We start from the raw sequence: 17,152 nt of genomic DNA, 5'->3' as shown, positions 1-17,152 counted from the left end.
TAATTGGAGTGGTTATTATTGAACTGACAATAAGTCTTGAGAAATTATTAATTATTTTGACAAGGGCACATTCAGTTGTGGCTGTGACTTCCAAATTACTCTTACAATTCTGTCACTCCTCTGCCGGTGATCTTTCGCTCGTAGCAGGACCGAAGCACAGATTAACATGGGTGCAGAATGTTGGCAGGGTGCATGAAATAAACTCACCTTCTGTTGGCATATTTCACCCCCTCTCCCCTCCCCTACACTTTGTTCTTCTACTAACCTTAAGAACATGAGTCTCACTTTTCGCAAGCCCTCAACGTCTCTGCTTTTACGTGGCCTATCGCAGGTACCATGGAGATGCCGACACCACATGGTGGGTGTGCTCACCTTCGGTTTGTATTGGACAGCAGGATAAGTACCTGACTTTGGGAGCTGCTGGTTAAGGGTTGCCTTCAATCAAAATGTAATGATAAATAGTACAGCTGGCATTATTTGATAGGCAAGCAACATTCTGTCGGTTATGCTTGCTTTGTTTGTTTGTATGTCTTAGTGCAATTTGTTTTTTTCATCCAGGATTAGAGTCCACTTCTTGTTTTGTCCACAATACACATCGCCATCAGTGTGAGTGAATTATTCTTGTTTTGAGAAAACATTTCCAGCACTTCATTTATAAAGAATATCGAAGTCAGTTTAGTAAATCGGGAATCCAAAATAGCATCTCATGAGATTGCTGCCGTTTCTACTCCTTGGGATAAAAAGGTGGTTGTTTGTTTTACGTGTTTGCTTTCCCTCTTTCTCCTTTGCTCTATCAGCTATCCCTCCCTCCTTCTTCTCTCTCCCCACGGCAAGCAGCTGAAGGCATGCCGCTGCCGCATATTAGGTTGCACATAAATCTGCGCGCTCAGCCAGCATACGAGGAGCCCACCACAGCCCCAGCCTCTGAGCTTCGGCCACCACCATGCCTGCGTGTGTTTAAAAAAAAAAAAAACAGGCCCAACGCTCTCTTGCTTGCTCTCTCTCTCGCTCTCTCTCGTTTTGCTGCCGGAATGTTGGGGCTGTTTACTGCATGCCACGCTCAGACTTTGCCTGCTTCCCTGCCTGCATGCCTGCTTGCAACCCGTTGTGAACCGACGTTCTTCCATTGAGTTTCCTTCCTTCACAGCTACCACCTCCATGTACAAGTTGTCTCATTTGTTGTTGGTGAAAGCTGATCCGAAGGTGCCGTATTTGTCGTGTTGTTTGTAAATCGAATTGCTCCCGTTTTGTTTGTCATTGTTTTAGTGGGGTTTTCCTTTTATCAGAGAACACTGTCTCCAGACCCAGTAAGTTATTTTTGACTGGCTGTGATGTGATTGTATTTGGGGTAGTAGATTTGACATGAAATGCTCTCTTTCTGTGTCTCCAATGGTTTGCGACCTTGGTAGTGAGGGTTATTTGGGAGTAGTTTGTTTTTTCTTGCAAGCTCCATCCAGTAGATTGTGATCCCGGTCTGGTGTAAATGCATAGCACTGGATCCTGCTGTGGCAGATTGTCCCATGAAGGTTTCTTACATGCATTGATGGTTGTTGCGATTCCAGTGTGCAAAAGATAATTGTGACATGACGATGTTGGTTTCATGTTCTGTGATTTTATTTTGAATTTTGTTTGGAAGAAAAAAAGATGGCTAATTTTATGTATGCGTGTTCTGCAGTTCCTGTATATATGTTGGGAAAAGGCGTGAAGCGCAAGCTCAGCGAGTGCGAGGAATCCTCGGAAGGCTTGTGGTTCGAAGAGCCTGACTCGGTGCGAGGTGGGGATGCCTGGACACGGCTGGACGATGGTACTATTGTCTGTGAAGCTGGTGAATCTCCTAACCGTGAAATGGTCATTGCCCTTTCCGTGGCAAAACTCCATGCCCTGCGTTCGTCTCCTGACCCTTCTCTCCGTCTCTCGGTTCTTGTACGCAACACGTTGCGGGCAACGCAGGGTCCTAGCGGGCCGGACCTTGGCAATGACGTCGCGGTCACGGAAGACACACAGCCACTCATGGCAAGCCCAGCCCTTACACCTTCTTCGGTTCTTGAGGCAAGCATGGAGGGTCTTGCGTTGGCCAGTAGGATTCCGGAGGAGAGAGTGCCATTGGCGTCTGGCCGTGGAATCGGGTCCGTAGCACCAACCCGAGTATCTGAAAGCCTCTCGGCAGGCCTGAGGCCCGGTATCGAGGGAAAGAGTGGCCTGCCGTGCATCCGGGTGAGTGAAGCCTGCGGCCTGGAAGTGACTGCAGATATGGCGGGTTTCCTGTCAGACCTGACTCTGGACAGTGTGTTTTCAGATATAGACACGTCCATGTATGACTTTGACCCTTTGTCATCAACAATCTTGATCAGCAGCAAGCCTGTAACCCCTGAGGCCTTTCCTCCGTGCCTTGCTGAGGGCGCTTCATCACAGGCATGTACCAAGCAGGAGCTAAGTGACTTGGATCATATCATGCAGGTGCTTGTGGGCACGTAAATTCCAAAATGTCGAGTACATTATTCCAAAAAAAAGCGGTACAGTCGAGAGCACCAAACCGAAAGTTGTTTCTAAAGACTACCTGATGTTTTTCAACGTAGCTCCAATATCTCACTCTCACTCTCACTCTCACTCTCTCTCCTCCCCCTCTCCCCTCACAAGTTACTCTTACCAAGCAAATGAACAATGCCAGACACGGGCATAAGAGATGCATAACGATACCATTTATTTTCTTGTACCAGTGGAGAAAATGTTCGTAGAAGAGTGCCTTGAGTATGAACCTTGCAGACACGCCGGCCTTTGTCACAATGGTGAGAAATGTGAAAAATAGTTTTGTACGAATAGCTTATTATGGTTGGTTTTTCTTTGTTGGACGTGAGAGAGCTTTAACAAGTTGATCTCGCTCTTACAACAGACAGCAGCACATTGTAAAGGTTTGGGTTGTGATGGATATAGTGAACGTATCACCAGCGTATTTATTTAAAAAGACAGACGTGTGAATGAAATTGAGCGAACAGTATTACCAAAGCAGTCCCCTCCAAAAACCAACTTTCTTAAGAATACAAATGTTCAACTTTTACTTTATATATGTTCAGCTGCCGTTTAATTTTCCATTCTGAAAGCAAAGGTTCTGTTTCTGATGTTCATCGAGGATACCTTCCTTGTGTTGTAAAAAGAAGAAGAAAACAACAAACATTTAATCGCTTTTGTTAAACCGAAAGTATATTTTAGACAAAATAAGTGGTTTGTACATGGAAGAAGCCGCTGCATCGTCCCCCTTTCTGCAATCCGATGAAGAATCCTTTTACCCAGCACAAGGAATACAGATTTGAATCCCACTGATAATCAGTGAGGCTTTAGCTTTGTCGAGCCATTCATTCGTACGTGCCGCTTCGGCATTAGAAGGGTGACAGTCTAACTTATTTTGCTATTTATTTGTTTGTCAAACTTTGATATTTGCAAAATGCTTTTATCAATGAACATTTGTTAGATTTGTTGCATGGTGAATGTGTGTTGTATGTTGGTAGGTGAGGTGCGAGACCAAGCTGAGCAGTTGGGGGGGGGGGGGTGGGAGAAGAGGAATTTGATTGATGCCCCTTTAAGAGAGATTGGGGAGGGGGCACACGTGGTTGAGGGGTGCGACATAAATTGAAAGGTTTGACGACGTCGTTACAAGGTGGGTGGGGACTAAGTGGTGGGGGCGTGGCTTTGCACACCGTCAGTGTCTCGTGCACTGTACCCGAGTTAAGTGTCACAATGGCACACTCTATGCCCTATCAGAATAAAGTTCATACACAAAAAAAATCCATCCCATCGCTACAGGGGTTATGAGTTATTTTTGACCTGAACATTTTTGAAACGAGGTTCCAATTGGTGGTACGCTCTAAGGCCTAAGCGGAATGGCGTAACTCGCACTGATTGTAGATGTTCACAATAAGTTGAAAGGGGTCTGAGATTAGTCTATGACACGTCCACGTACTTTTAAATGGAGGTTATCGGGCCTAGGTTAAGTGGAGACTATTGGCAAAGCAAATAATCGACGCAGCCTACGGAATAATCATTTAATCGTCGAGGCTTCGTACGTATTATGTGCTTATCACGGGTTGGGTAACCTCGTTTGCTAAACATGTCATTTGGAGGTTTTACCCGAACCCTATCCCTCTCTCTTGTTGGGCTGGAGACGGGCACGAGTCACTGAAATGGCGCCTCCTTGGCAAGCTCACGTCACAAAGCTGCCAGCTTCGCATGAATGCCGACTTATGATTCCATGTTTGAGTCTTCTTTTTCAGGCACTGTGTAATAGGGTTGCTGTGTATAAAGCAGAGCAAACGCTTCCAATTGTTCTTTTATCCAAGCCTTCCGTATATTATAATTATTAAAAAGCGCTTGCACTGATCTGTCCGTTTAAGGTCCGAGTTCTTAATGTTTTTAACACTATTTTGTATTAAAATACTGCCCATTGAAAAACAAAACAAACACACTTGTTTTCATGTCATTATTTGTTGTTTGGTTATGACGTCATCTAACTTGCCCCACGTGAAATTGCCGAAGTGCACGCCCACCTTTTGTACCCCCATCTGCCGTCCCCTGCCCTCCCCAACACCCCTCCGGGTGAATGCACAGACAGACCGGTCATTTGTCTTGCACACACCCGATGTCCACCGCTTGGACGAGCCAAACTTGGCCACCGCGGAAATGAGGGATCTGACGGTCTTCATAAAGCTGATGTACAGTAGGGAAAACGTGGCAAGTTTGCATTTTACAACTATGGTAGAGCTGTATCAACCTTTTGATGTTCAGCGATTCAATTCTTTTTTTTCCCCCTTTTTACAAACATGGTAATATATAATGATTAATCATGTCGGACGGACTGAATGTGCAAACGTCTCTGCAACATTTTGTACGGGAAGCAGATAATGCAGCCATGGGCCCCAAAACATAAAAAGAAAAAAAGAACTTGAACGCCACTGGGTGGGTGGGGGCGTGTTCAGCTTGCACGTTGCCATTGGCAGCAGCTGCCTGCCCCTTTTGGTCACATGCACAAGGGGGTGTGGCAATAATGCCTTGGTTTTCCCAAACGTATTCCCAGCTTTTTTCCGCCTATAATCCGGCGAATACCTATCACAACCTGAGTGCCATGAGTCCTTTGTAACGATTGAGCTAGCCATTGTGATTCCATAAAGACTAAATAAAAAACATTTGGTTGGCCCATCAAAACCTCTTCGAATCATCAATTCCATGGATCTATATCAATGGATTCCATAACATGATCCAAGAGCAAATGATATGCAGAGAATAAGATAACGTGTTCAAATCTTTTCACTTCACTCCTGACACTGTAGAACAAGAGTCAATGTACATTGTAATGTCAGTGCATGGTCTTTATTGTCTTGTCCTTACTATAAACTTCGATTTGGGGGGGGGGAGGTGTTGGGTGGAGAGGCTCAATGGGTATTCCTACTCAACAGCTACTCTTCACGAATGGGATTATTACTCCCTCGTGCAAAGCGGGGATAAGCGATTGGTTCAGTCTGTCTGTCTGGCAGTGAAACAAAATTGAAAATAATTCCAAATAGGAAACTTAGTGTTTTTAATGATGTCATAAAGGACACAAACAACCGGCATGAAGAATTAATGTAACATGTTCAATAAGGTGGTATCATAGCCACTGCGTCACTGGTGGTAAAACAGTAGTAAACTTCCAGGATTCATTTATTTGTATAACTTTTAAAATCTTTATTTTTTGTTTTATTTAAATTACTTATTTGAACACTTGAGAACACAAATCACCTTTTTGGCACTTTCAAAACCCTTCCCTTTAGCAGTACTTGGACATGACAAATAAAGTTGTGTACAAGTCTGAACACGACGATTGTTCATGAGCGGTATTTGACGATGTAGATTGTTTCAGAAGTCAAGGATGAGACAATGTGATAATGTTTGACCAAGTTATAAAAATGATCAACATGATGTGGTACGAGTGACAGGTTATTAGCTGCAAAATGTCGAAAACCCGGTTTCGTTCTACAACTTTCAAAATTTGACCTTTGCATAACCTTTAAAGGCCACAAAACAATGTTGTGGACATTAAAATAAGGAAACAGGATACGTGCTATAGCTTATTGGAGTTCGTTCGTCGAAGAAGGTCGAAAACCCGGTTCGATTCCCACAGCTTTGAAAATTTGACCTTTGTGAAGTTTAAAGGTCAAAGGTCAAGGATTATGACCTTTGGTGCAAAACTTCCTCTGGAACATTCCAGGAACAATATAACGTCATATAGGCTATATGGCATTTCGCACTCCTCGGACTATCCATACTTTGATGAAATCAGCGTAAAAACAAAATTGAAGGGGGCGCCACGGGAAGGTGTTCGAGATAGAGCAAAATGGTTTCAAGACTTTAGGTGGGGAATGACCTCAAGATTATGCATAAAAAATATTGTCATCCAAGCTCTCAAAGTTTGGACGGTCGTATGATTTTTATGTCAAAATTCGAAATTTTTTGAGTTCGTTACCTTATGACCTTGACCTTGGGACGGAAATGAAAAATCGAGCTCCGTCGGGCTATGCAGGTGCCATTGGGCTAACCAAATACCGAAACTCCTGCCAGATTGAACAAACCCCTCGGAGAAGATAAATTTTTATGTCAAAATTTGCAATTTTCTAAGTTCGTGACCTTGTGACCTTGACCTTGAAACGAAAATGAAAAATCGAGCTCCGTGGGGCTATGCAGGTGCCATTGGGCTAACCAAATACTGAAACCCCTGTCAGATTCGACAAAACCCCTAGGAGAAGATGCAAATTGAAATCAGCTACCCCCTAAAACACGTCTTTTGGGCGTGGCTCCGCCCATAATGGGTGCACCACGCCCATTCTCAGGAAAACACAACTAGATCATGATATAACCCTCCCACCAAAATTTTATCAGGATCGGATCAAAACCCACGGAGCTATGCTCAGGACAGACAGACAGACACACAACAATAACGAATATAGTGGTCACTTTTATTTTTCGTGAACCAATAAGACTGCGTCAATAGCGCTAAACTTCCGGAAATGTTTTTTTTTTACCGATCTTTAAAATAATGATTTTATTTGAATTGAAGTATAGATTTGAACATTGCGTTCATCTTGTTCTATGAACTTGTATCTTGTTCTATGAACTCATGTTTATCTATTTACTCGCAAATGCAACCTATTGCTTTGCTTATGGGAATATGAAATGGGAGCGAGGAGGATGGGGGAGAGAGGAGAGAGAGGGGCTTTGGGAGGAGGTAAGCATGAGGGCAGGGGTTCTTGACTTGTGTTTGCTCTTGGGACTTGTAAAAAACAAAAAAGCGGGAGTGGGTAATACAGGATTTAATGAAATGGGGTATGTTAATACAGCACGCGGAGACTGCCGGAAGATGTCCATGGGGGGGGTGCAGAGGGGAGGAGGTAATCGTGAAGGGAGGTGGAGGGAAGGCAGCGTGATGGGAATGGAAGGAAGTGTAGTGTGAAGATGAGGCAGTGTGAGGAGAAGGGAATGTAGTGTGAGGGGAAGTGAAGGCAGTGCAAGGGGAGGGAAGAGAATGCGGTGTGAGGGGAAGAGAATGCGGTGTGAGGGGAAGGGAAGGCGGTGTGAGGGGAAGGGAAGGCAGCACAAGGGGAGGAGAAGAGAATGTGGTATGAGGGGAGGGGAAGGGAAGGCAGCACAAGGGGAGGAGAAGAGAATGTGGTATGAGGGGAGGGGAAGGGAAGGCAGCGCAAAGGGGGGGGGGAGGAGGTAGAGAATGCGGTGTGAGGGGAAGGGAAGGCAGCGCAAAGGGGTGTTGTGAGGAGAGGGGAGGGGAAGGCGGCGTGTGGGTTGGGGAAAGGAAGAGCGATGAAAAGTGCCCAAGTAGCAAGATTTTCTTTTTAACCGCTAGGTTCTATATAAAACTGGGTGGGAGCATTTAAAACCCATGCCATCTACCTGGCAAAGGCCTGCCTGGATGCATGCATGCATACTCGTTTAGGCCTAGGTCACATTTGCCACGGCGGCCGTGGGGTCTCCAACATCTATGGCCACAAGCAATTATACGGTGGCCGCATTATTTCCACGGTCACACAATGTAGCAGTCACATATGTTTTTTTATTTTTCGGGTAGCCGCACGGCGTATTTAGGCCTGTCACATTTGCCACGGCGGCCGTGGGGTCTCCAAAATCTACGGCCACTACCAATTATATGGCGGCCGCAGTATTTCCACGGTCACACAATGTAGCAGTCATATGTTTTTATTTTTCGGGGAGCCGCACAGCGTATTTATAAATTGTGGAGACCGAAAACGTGGGTTTGCCGTACGGTCTTTGATTTGATGTCACACGGCGACCTTAAGGGGGCCCTGTGGCAGCCATAGAATTTTCAAGGCAGACGCAAGGTAACCTTAAGGCGACCACAGGGGGCCCTAAGGCGAACGTGCGGCCAGACGGACGGTAACGAATGGGTTAATTTTTTTTTAACAGTTTTTTTTTTTCGGCTTGTCGAATTGCTACGGTGAACGTAGAAATGAAAAAAGTTATAACTCCGCGTTATAATTCCACGGCGACCTTACGACCTGTAAAATATAGCCAAATGGAGTAGGGCCACCCTGAGGCCACTGCAGAAACTCTGCGGCCGCCGCACGTTTCTGTCAATTTAGAGGGCGTACGGCCGCCGTATCCTCGCCGTAGAACAAATGTGACTTAGGCCTAACCGCTAGGTTCTATATAAAACTGGGTGGGAGCATTTAAAACCTATGCCATCTACCTGGCAAAGGCTTGCCTGGATGCATGCATACTTGCACATGCAGCGACCTTTGCACCCCTCCAGTCAGCTCACTCCAAATCTGATTCGTACAAACTACCCTTTGGGGAAGTGGTTTTAAATTCAAAACTAAACCGTCAGTGCTTAACAGCCCCCTTAACAGAGAGGAAAGGGTGGGGAAGCAGTGGGAGGGGAGAGGGAAGAGGAGTGAGGAGTGGGAGAGAGGTGAGGGGGTGGTGGGGTGGGAGAGAGGGGTGGGGGTGGGAGAGTGAGGGGTGGGGTGGGAGAGAGGGGTGGGGTGGGGGTGGGGGTGGGAGAGTGGGGTGTGGGGTGAGGAGGGGAGAGAGGTGAGGGGGGAGAGAGGGGTGGGGGGAGGGGTGAGATGGAGGGAGAGAGAGGGGTGAGGGGGAAGAGAGAGGTGAGGTGAGGGAGGGAGAGAGAGGTGAGGGGGGAGAGAGAGGTGAGGTGAGGGGGAGAAAGAGGTGAGGGGGAGAGAGAGGTAAGGGGGAGAGAGAGGTGAGGGGAGAGAGAGAGGTAAGGGGGGAGAGAGAGGGGAGGGAGAGAGAGAGGTGAGGGGGAGAGAGAGGTGAGGGGGAGAGAGAGGTAAGGGGGAGAGAGAGGGGAGGGGAGAGAGAGGTGAGGGGGTGGGGAGAGAGAGGTGAGGGGGTGGGGAGAGAGAGGTGAGGGGGTGGGGAGAGAGAGGTGAGGGGGTGGGGAGAGAGAGAGGTGAGGGGGTGGGGAGAGAGAGGTGAGGGGTGGGGAGAGAGAGGTGAGAGGTGGGGAGAGAGAGGTGAGAGGGGTGGGGAGAGAGGTGTGAGAGAGGTGTGACAGAGGTGTGAGGGGGGAGAGAGGGGTGAGGGGGTGGGGAGAGAGGGGAGGGGGTGGGGAGAGGTGAGGTGAGGGGGTGGGGAGAGTGAGGTGAGGTGAGGTGAGGGGGTGGGGAGAGTGAGGTGAGGGGGTGGGGAGAGAGAGGTGAGGGGTGGGGAGAGTGAGGTGAGGGGGGTGGGGAGAGAGAGGTGAGGGGGGTAGGGAGAGAGAGGTGAGGGGGTGGGGAGAGAGAGGTGAGGTGAGGGGGTGGGGAGAGTGAGGTGAGGTGAGGGGGTGGGGAGAGTGAGGTGAGGTGAGGGGGTGGGGAGAGTGAGGTGAGGTGAGGGGGTGGGGAGAGTGAGGTGAGGGGGTGGGGAGAGTGAGGTGAGGGGGTGGGGAGAGTGAGGAGGGTGTGGAGAGTGAGGAGAGAGAGGTGAGGTGAGGGGGGTGTGGAGAGTGAGGAGAGAGAGGTGAGGTGAGGGGGTGGGGAGAGAGAGGTGAGGTGAGGGGGTGGGGAGAGAGAGGTGAGGTGAGGGGGGTGGGGAGAGAGGTGAGGTGAGGGGGTGGGGAGAGAGGTGAGGTGAGGTGAGGGGGTGGGGAGAGAGAAGTGAGGTGAGGGGGTGGGGAGAGAGAGGTGAGGTGAGGTGAGGGGGTGGGGAGAGAGAGGTGAGGTGAGGTGAGGGGGGTGGGGAGAGAGAGGTGAGGTGAGGTGAGGGGGTGGGGAGAGAGAGGTGAGGTGAGGTGAGGGGGTGGGGAGAGAGAGGTGAGGTGAGGGGGTGGGGAGAGAGAGGTGAGGTGAGGTGAGGGGGGGGAGAGAGAGGTGAGGTGAGGTGAGGGGGTGGGGAGAGAGAGGTGAGGTGAGGTGAGGGGGTGGGGAGAGAGAGGTGAGGTGAGGTGAGGGGGTGGGGAGAGAGAGGTGAGGTGAGGTGAGGGGGTGGGGAGAGAGAGGTGAGGTGAGGGGGTGGGGAGAGAGAGGTGAGGTGAGGTGAGGTGAGGGGGTGGGGAGAGAGAGGTGAGGTGAGGTGAGGGGGTGGGGAGAGAGAGGTGAGGTGAGGTGAGGGGGTGGGGAGAGAGAGGTGAGGTGAGGTGAGGGGGTGGGGAGAGAGAGGTGAGGTGAGGTGAGGGGGTGGGGAGAGAGAGGTGAGGTGAGGTGAGGTGAGGGGGTGGGGAGAGAGAGGTGAGGTGAGGTGAGGTGAGGGGGTGGGGAGAGAGAGGTGAGGTGAGGTGAGGTGAGGGGGTGGGGAGAGAGAGGTGAGGTGAGGTGAGGTGAGGGGGTGGGGAGAGAAAGGTGAGGTGAGGTGAGGGGGTGGGGAGAGAGAGGTGAGGTGAGGTGAGGTGAGGGGGTGGGGAGAGAGAGGTGAGGTGAGGTGAGGGGGTGGGGAGAGAGAGGTGAGGTGAGGTGAGGTGAGGGGGTGGGGAGAGAGAGGTGAGGTGAGGTGAGGTGAGGGGGGTGGGGAGAGAGAGGTGAGGTGAGGGGGTGGGGAGAGAGAGGTGAGGTGAGGGGGTGGGGAGAGAGAGGTGAGGTGAGGTGAGGGGGGTGGGGAGAGAGAGGTGAGGTGAGGTGAGGGGGGTGGGGAGAGAGAGGTGAGGTGAGGTGAGGGGGTGGGGAGAGAGAGGTGAGGTGAGGTGAGGGGGTGGGGAGAGAGAGGTGAGGTGAGGTGAGGGGGTGGGGAGAGAGAGGTGAGGTGAGGTGAGGGGGTGGGGAGAGAGAGGTGAGGTGAGGTGAGGGGGTGGGGAGAGAGAGGTGAGGTGAGGTGAGGGGGTGGGGAGAGAGAGGTGAGGTGAGGTGAGGGGGTGGGGAGAGAGAGGTGAGGTGAGGTGAGGGGGTGGGGAGAGAGAGGTGAGGTGAGGTGAGGGGGTGGGGAGAGAGAGGTGAGGTGAGGTGAGGGGGTGGGGAGAGAGAGGTGAGGTGAGGTGAGGTGAGGGGGTGGGGAGAGAGAGGTGAGGTGAGGTGAGGGGGTGGGGAGAGAGAGGTGAGGTGAGGTGAGGTGAGGGGGTGGGGAGAGAGAGGTGAGGTGAGGTGAGGGGGTGGGGAGAGAGAGGTGAGGTGAGGTGAGGGGGGTGGGGAGAGAGAGGTGAGGTGAGGGTGGTGGGGAGAGAGAGGTGAGGTGAGGTGAGGGGGTGGGGAGAGAGAGGTGAGGTGAGGTGAGGGGGTGGGGAGAGAGAGGTGAGGTGAGGTGAGGGGGTGGGGAGAGAGAGGGGAGGTGAGGGGAGGGGGGTGGGGAGAGAGAGGTGAGGTGAGGGTGGTGGGGAGAGAGAGGTGAGGTGAGGTGAGGGGGGTGGGGAGAGAGGTGAGGTGAGGTGAGGGGGTGGGGAGAGAGAGGTGAGGTGAGGTGAGGGGGTGGGGAGAGAGAGGTGAGGTGAGGTGAGGGGGGTGGGAGAGAGAGGTGAGGTGAGGTGAGGGGGTGGGGAGAGAGAGGTGAGGTGAGGTGAGGGGGTGGGGAGAGAGAGGTGAGGTGAGGTGAGGGGGGTGGGGAGAGAGAGGTGAGGTGAGGTGAGGTGAGGGGGTGGGGAGAGAGAGGTGAGGTGAGGTGAGGTGAGGGGGTGGGGAGAGAGAGGTGAGGTGAGGTGAGGTGAGGGGGTGGGGAGAGAGAGGTGAGGTGAGGTGAGGTGAGGGGGTGGGGAGAGAGAGAGAGAGGTGAGGTGAGGTGAGGGGGTGGGGAGAGAGAGAGAGAGGTGAGGTGAGGTGAGGTGAGGGGGTGGGGAGAGAGAGAGAGAGGTGAGGTGAGGGGGTGGGGAGAGAGAGAGGTGAGGTGAGGTGAGGTGAGGGGGTGGGGAGAGAGAGAGGTGAGGTGAGGTGAGGTGAGGGGGGTGGGGAGAGAGAGAGGTGAGGTGAGGTGAGGGGGGTGGGGAGAGAGAGGTGAGGTGAGGTGAGGGGGTGGGGAGAGAGAGGTGAGGTGAGGTGAGGGGGTGGGGAGAGAGAGGTGAGGTGAGGTGAGGGGGTGGGGAGAGAGAGGTGAGGTGAGGTGAGGGGGGTGCGGAGAGAGAGGTGAGGTGAGGGGGGTGGGAGGGAGAGAGAGGGGGGGGGTATTCTGGCAGATGTGACGCCCAGTTTAACATCCATCTGAGAGACAGCACACACATTGATGAATCACCGTGATTGGGAAACACCAGGATGACATTTTATAGGTAGGTCAGGATTCGAACCCTGGCTGGACAGCTTAGAGTGAGCGTGTGTACTTCTCAGCTATCCTGCCATGATGTGGTGATTCATTTCTTCATTACTGAAACATTTTTTACTCATTGTAATCATCTAATTTATTTTTCCTTCCTAACTCTGGTATCATACCGCAGTATCGCCATTGAAGTTTGAAGAGTGTGCGCCAAGTGGCTTCACCAAGCACTCCACGAATTGGTTGAAGAAACTTTAAAAAAACGAAACGTTAAATTTTTTATATGTATCTATGCCGAAGTGACAGGTCGTATTATGAAAGAAGATACAACAAAAAGGAGAAAGTTGGTGTAAAATAAAATAAAATTGCACAATTTCAGCGAGCCAGCCAATGCCCGATGTACCGCAGAACGAGGGGCCAAATGCGGGCGAGTGGCCCCGGATCATTGTTCACGTCAATCGATATACAGTATCAAGTGACAGTGCGAATATTGTAGAGCACTCACCAAGTGGCTAAAGCACTCAAGGAAGCACTGCAACAAAATGGTTGAGAAGGAACGGCTGGCTTGGCAAGCGATTAGCGATCACCGGTCGGTCATATTCCCATATGTCGTATTCCTAACATTTTATCATATTCCTAACACCTCCCAGAGACTCCCGAAATATCAAACGATGTCCGAATTAGACAAAAGAACACTTTTTTTAAAAGAGTCAGAACTGCTGCCATGTTCAGTTCTCGAGCTTAAATTTTGTTATTCGGCATAGTTTAAAAGATTATAGAGGTTATGGCATGTGTAGAAATGAAATAAAGTGACAAACCTGGTGTCTCTGGGGGGTTTAAGCATTGCAATGTTTCCAGCGATTTGTAGGTGTGACGATTAGGCTTTTGATGATATGAGTGAGGAAAGTGAAAAAAATAAACTTTATCATGAAGAAATCGTTGCAGCCTGTTCCAACTCAAGGCGTTGTTGAGCAGGCCGAAGAAAACGGCGAATGAAGTCCCCAGCGAGGAAACCGAGGATATGCCTTAAGACCCCATCAAGGAGGAGGTGGCCGATGATGCGCCTGACAGAGGAAATAATTAAATATGACCTTTAATTATCTTAAAAAGGGGTATTTTAAGTAACCTAAACACCCAATTTTCACTCATGCGCTCCCTTGGAGTTCCCTTATGCAAAGTTTCAGGCTGCAAGGTTTCATGGTTTTGGAGTTATGGAGGACATACACACATGCACACACTGACTGACTGACACTGACATTTGTTGTTATTGATTTCGTTTTGAGGTTCAAGGTTTTTTTTTTTGAAATGTGCACTGGTGGATGATGCATTGGCATAGATCTTCACTCTCTTGTCCCTCTTCAGCAGACCCATTTCCGTGCAAGTTTCCTCACGTTATTCACTTAATCCTCCGAGGAAGCTGCACTCATCACCATCTCATGATCTCCCATTCTGACCACCATTCTTTTCCTGTCTACTACACTGTCTTTTCTTTTATCATTGTGCTGTTGTGTCTCTTGTACACCTGTTCTTCTCTGCCCTGCTGCTTGCTTGGATTTTTAGCTCTTCCATCCTCTGTGATGCACTTCTTCCATCAGTCTCAACCTCTAATAATCCTGGTGTTGGCTTCATGCTTGAGGTGGTGGCTTAAGATCTTAGGTTCTCGAGTTCAAGCCCCTGTCAACCCGTTAAATAACACTAGGTGGGTTGACTCAGCCTGTCATCCTTCCGAGGTCGACGCCCCCAGCAACGATGCAACCAGCAGCCACAGGCGACATAAGAACCACGTTTATTCGTTCACTGTCTGATTCCTTCTTTCCGTTGACTCTGACAAGCATGAACATAATGTATAACGGCTGTTGTGGCTTCTGAAAGCCGGCTATTCTGCTATCATGTTTACATTCACTGATCCACCTCGGAAGCCCAAAGTCCTCCATAACACTCGCGGACCAGTAAAGGTCCCAATTGTTCACGAGTGAAAATCTCGGTGGAGAAATACCTTTGAGATCCAGATGTTTTTTTGAGCTCATCCATAACGTCAATCTCCTAAATAGTAAATTTAATGGGGGGTGTACACCACTGCATCAGCGGCACAGCCACCCCCCAGAAAATGATGCACCCAAGCAGCCACAGGCTCCATGTGAATAAATAAATAAACCTCCAATAATAAAAGGTTACAGTTTCATACTTTAATTGCTGGTGTGTTTTCTGTGCCATTTGAACCTGGCCATTTCTGTGCCATTTATTTGGGGAAATTGTCGAAAGAGGATCGAGTAAACTGAAAATGACGGCCTGGAAAACATTTGGTCCAGTACCACAATAGCATTGTTTACATGGAGACCGCCATGTTGTTAAGCGGTGCCGAGCACTCCATTCCGTTGGAGTGTTTGCTTGAGCACTTTGAATCGAACAAGCCGCTTGACAAGCAGTAAGCAAGCCGCTTGCTAACGGAACATGCCCCTGCTGGTTCGCTCTGGATTTATCAAGTGTTGGGTAATTGTGTGGTCCTCATCAACGAATATGCAGGAGGATAGATTTCAATCGATGCCCGAAGAAGGCCAGTGACGGATCATACTTTCAGCACATGGATGGAACACTCCTTGTAAAAACCCATACAAAATATTTTTTGAAGTCCAGCACTATATGATTGTTTGATTCTCAGGGAAAATATTTGTATGTTCATAGAATTATTCAATACTAGCATTTTCAATACTGACGGGAATATTAAGAGAGGGGGGAGAGAGTGAGGAGGGAGAGGGGAGAGAGAGTGAGGAGGGGAAGGGGAAAGAGAGGAGGGAGGGAGAGCGAGGAGGGTGGGGGAAGGAAAGGCAGTGTGAGGAGGAGGGGAAGGGAAGGGAGGGCAGATGTGTGGTGGAGTGTTAATTACGATTCATATCATCTCATCAAAATGCTTCTGCATAGAATAACAGTGAAGATGGAAACAAAATAATGTATGAAATAAATTTCCTGCCGGTCATACTATAAAACACTGTGCGGAGACAAACACCACACAGTCACATCCAGAGAAAAACACCACCCAACCACGTCCGGAGATAAACACCATCCGGAGACAAACTCCTTCCGGACAAGTCCAGAGACAACCACCACCCTGAAATGTCCGGAGACAAACACCACCCAGAGTCAAACACCATCCAGAGATAAACATCGCCCAGACATATCCGGAGACAAACACTACCCGGACATGTATGGAGCCAAACACCGCCCGAGCATGACAAGAGACAAACACCGCCTGGACACATCCAGAGCCAAACAGCACCTAGACACGACCGGAGACAAACAGCATCCAGACACGTATGGGGATAACCACCTTCCGGCAGTATCAAATAATGTGCAAATACAATTCTCTGGATGTTTATAAGCATTACAGCTGAAATGCGATGTTGTCCTTTTGGCCTATGTGAACCTCCAAAATAATTGGTTGTTGAATTTAGTGACCTGAAATGTAAATCCTCTTCAAATTTCAAGTCAATCGGATGAAAATTGAGGATTTTTGAAATCTCACAAGTTGTTGACCTTTGGCCTACGTTGACCTTTTGAATTCAAAAACAATAGGCTTCTTCCTTATGGCAAATTCTACCATGTGGTGAAGTTTCGTGAAGATCGGTTTAAAATTGTGACATGTAGACGAAAGACAAACAGACAGACGGACAGAATAACAAAATCGAGTAACCAATATACTTGGAAAATCTTCGATTTTGCAAGTAACAAACAAATAGAGTAAAAACTGAGTACTCCCTTCCTTCGGCACCCAGCGATGATGTCATGCATCACCTGGATATGGAATTGGGAAAGAGTGGTGTACAACGACGCCGTGACAGTGTCTTGGAATGTACAAATTTAAGGTTAAAATTACCAAATTTCCCTGCTATTGATTTGGAGGGGGGAAACCCCCACCACCCGTCCACTCTTAATCACCTCGCTCCTTCGCACAACGGATCCTTTCCATCTGCCATCTTTTACTTCTCTCAATATTGGCAACTATGCTGTTAACAGACAGACAGACAGACAGAGTGAACCAATCGCTTAACCCCCTTTGCGCTCTGCACCTGGGGTAATAATTTTTAATAACGATCATAATACCTTAAGTCGAAGCATGTATAGACCGCAGGTTTTCTCTTGGAGTCTTGGGGATAGTGATGTGGAGGTGTCTTCATCAAAAAGAAAAGAAAAAAAAAACAACAAAATCAATAAAACGTTCATCACTGAAAGGCTGATATTTCACATTGAGATTCTTGTCACACAGCCAAACAACTTTAATTTGGCACATGGCTACAAAATGTACGGAATGTTCAACTAACTAACTGTTCATGTTCTTTATCGCATTCTTCACTTGTATCTCACGATACTTATTCGGAATTTCATTCTTTTGTTCTCTTTCTTCTGAGAACCTCTGAATACCTTTTGATTCCTGTGAAGTGGTTTAAAATTTTTCTTCATCATCCTTTTTCTCCTTAACTGGAGGTAAGATCAATCA

The 17,152-nt window shown here is 49.0% G+C and overlaps 1 protein-coding gene and 1 long non-coding RNA gene across 5 annotated transcripts in view; one reads left to right on the top strand and one right to left on the bottom strand.

The window, feature by feature from the left end:
* The window catches only part of LOC147014403 (SERTA domain-containing protein 1-like), a 44,374-nt gene extending 39,922 nt beyond the window's left edge, over positions 1-4,452 (top strand). For 3 of the 4 annotated variants that reach the window (XM_085852322.1, XM_085852323.1, XM_085852321.1), the window contains one exon: positions 1,676-4,452. In XM_085852322.1, coding sequence (XP_085708448.1) covers positions 1,687-2,475 — 789 coding nt within the window. In that variant the 5' untranslated portion in view covers positions 1,676-1,686 and the 3' untranslated portion in view covers positions 2,476-4,452. Of the gene's footprint in view, positions 1-646; positions 1,204-1,675 lie in introns of those variants that run through there. The other variant, XM_085852324.1, reaches the window with a different exon arrangement.
* Positions 1-17,152, bottom strand: part of LOC147014402 (uncharacterized) — a 67,441-nt gene that overhangs the window by 27,277 nt on the left and 23,012 nt on the right. Inside the window, exon 3 of the long non-coding RNA XR_015050753.1 lies at positions 16,759-16,826. This is a non-coding gene — a long non-coding RNA (uncharacterized LOC147014402). The remainder of the gene's footprint in view (positions 1-16,758; positions 16,827-17,152) is intronic.

This window comes from Eptatretus burgeri, chromosome 13 (assembly GCF_056783735.1).
Source record: "Eptatretus burgeri isolate ZD-2024b chromosome 13, Ebu_testis_v1, whole genome shotgun sequence".
Classification (NCBI taxonomy): Eukaryota; Metazoa; Chordata; class Myxini; order Myxiniformes; family Myxinidae; genus Eptatretus; species Eptatretus burgeri.
The sequence above is the reverse complement of the archived record's forward strand: the minus strand, read 5'-3'. Positions and strand labels throughout refer to the sequence as shown.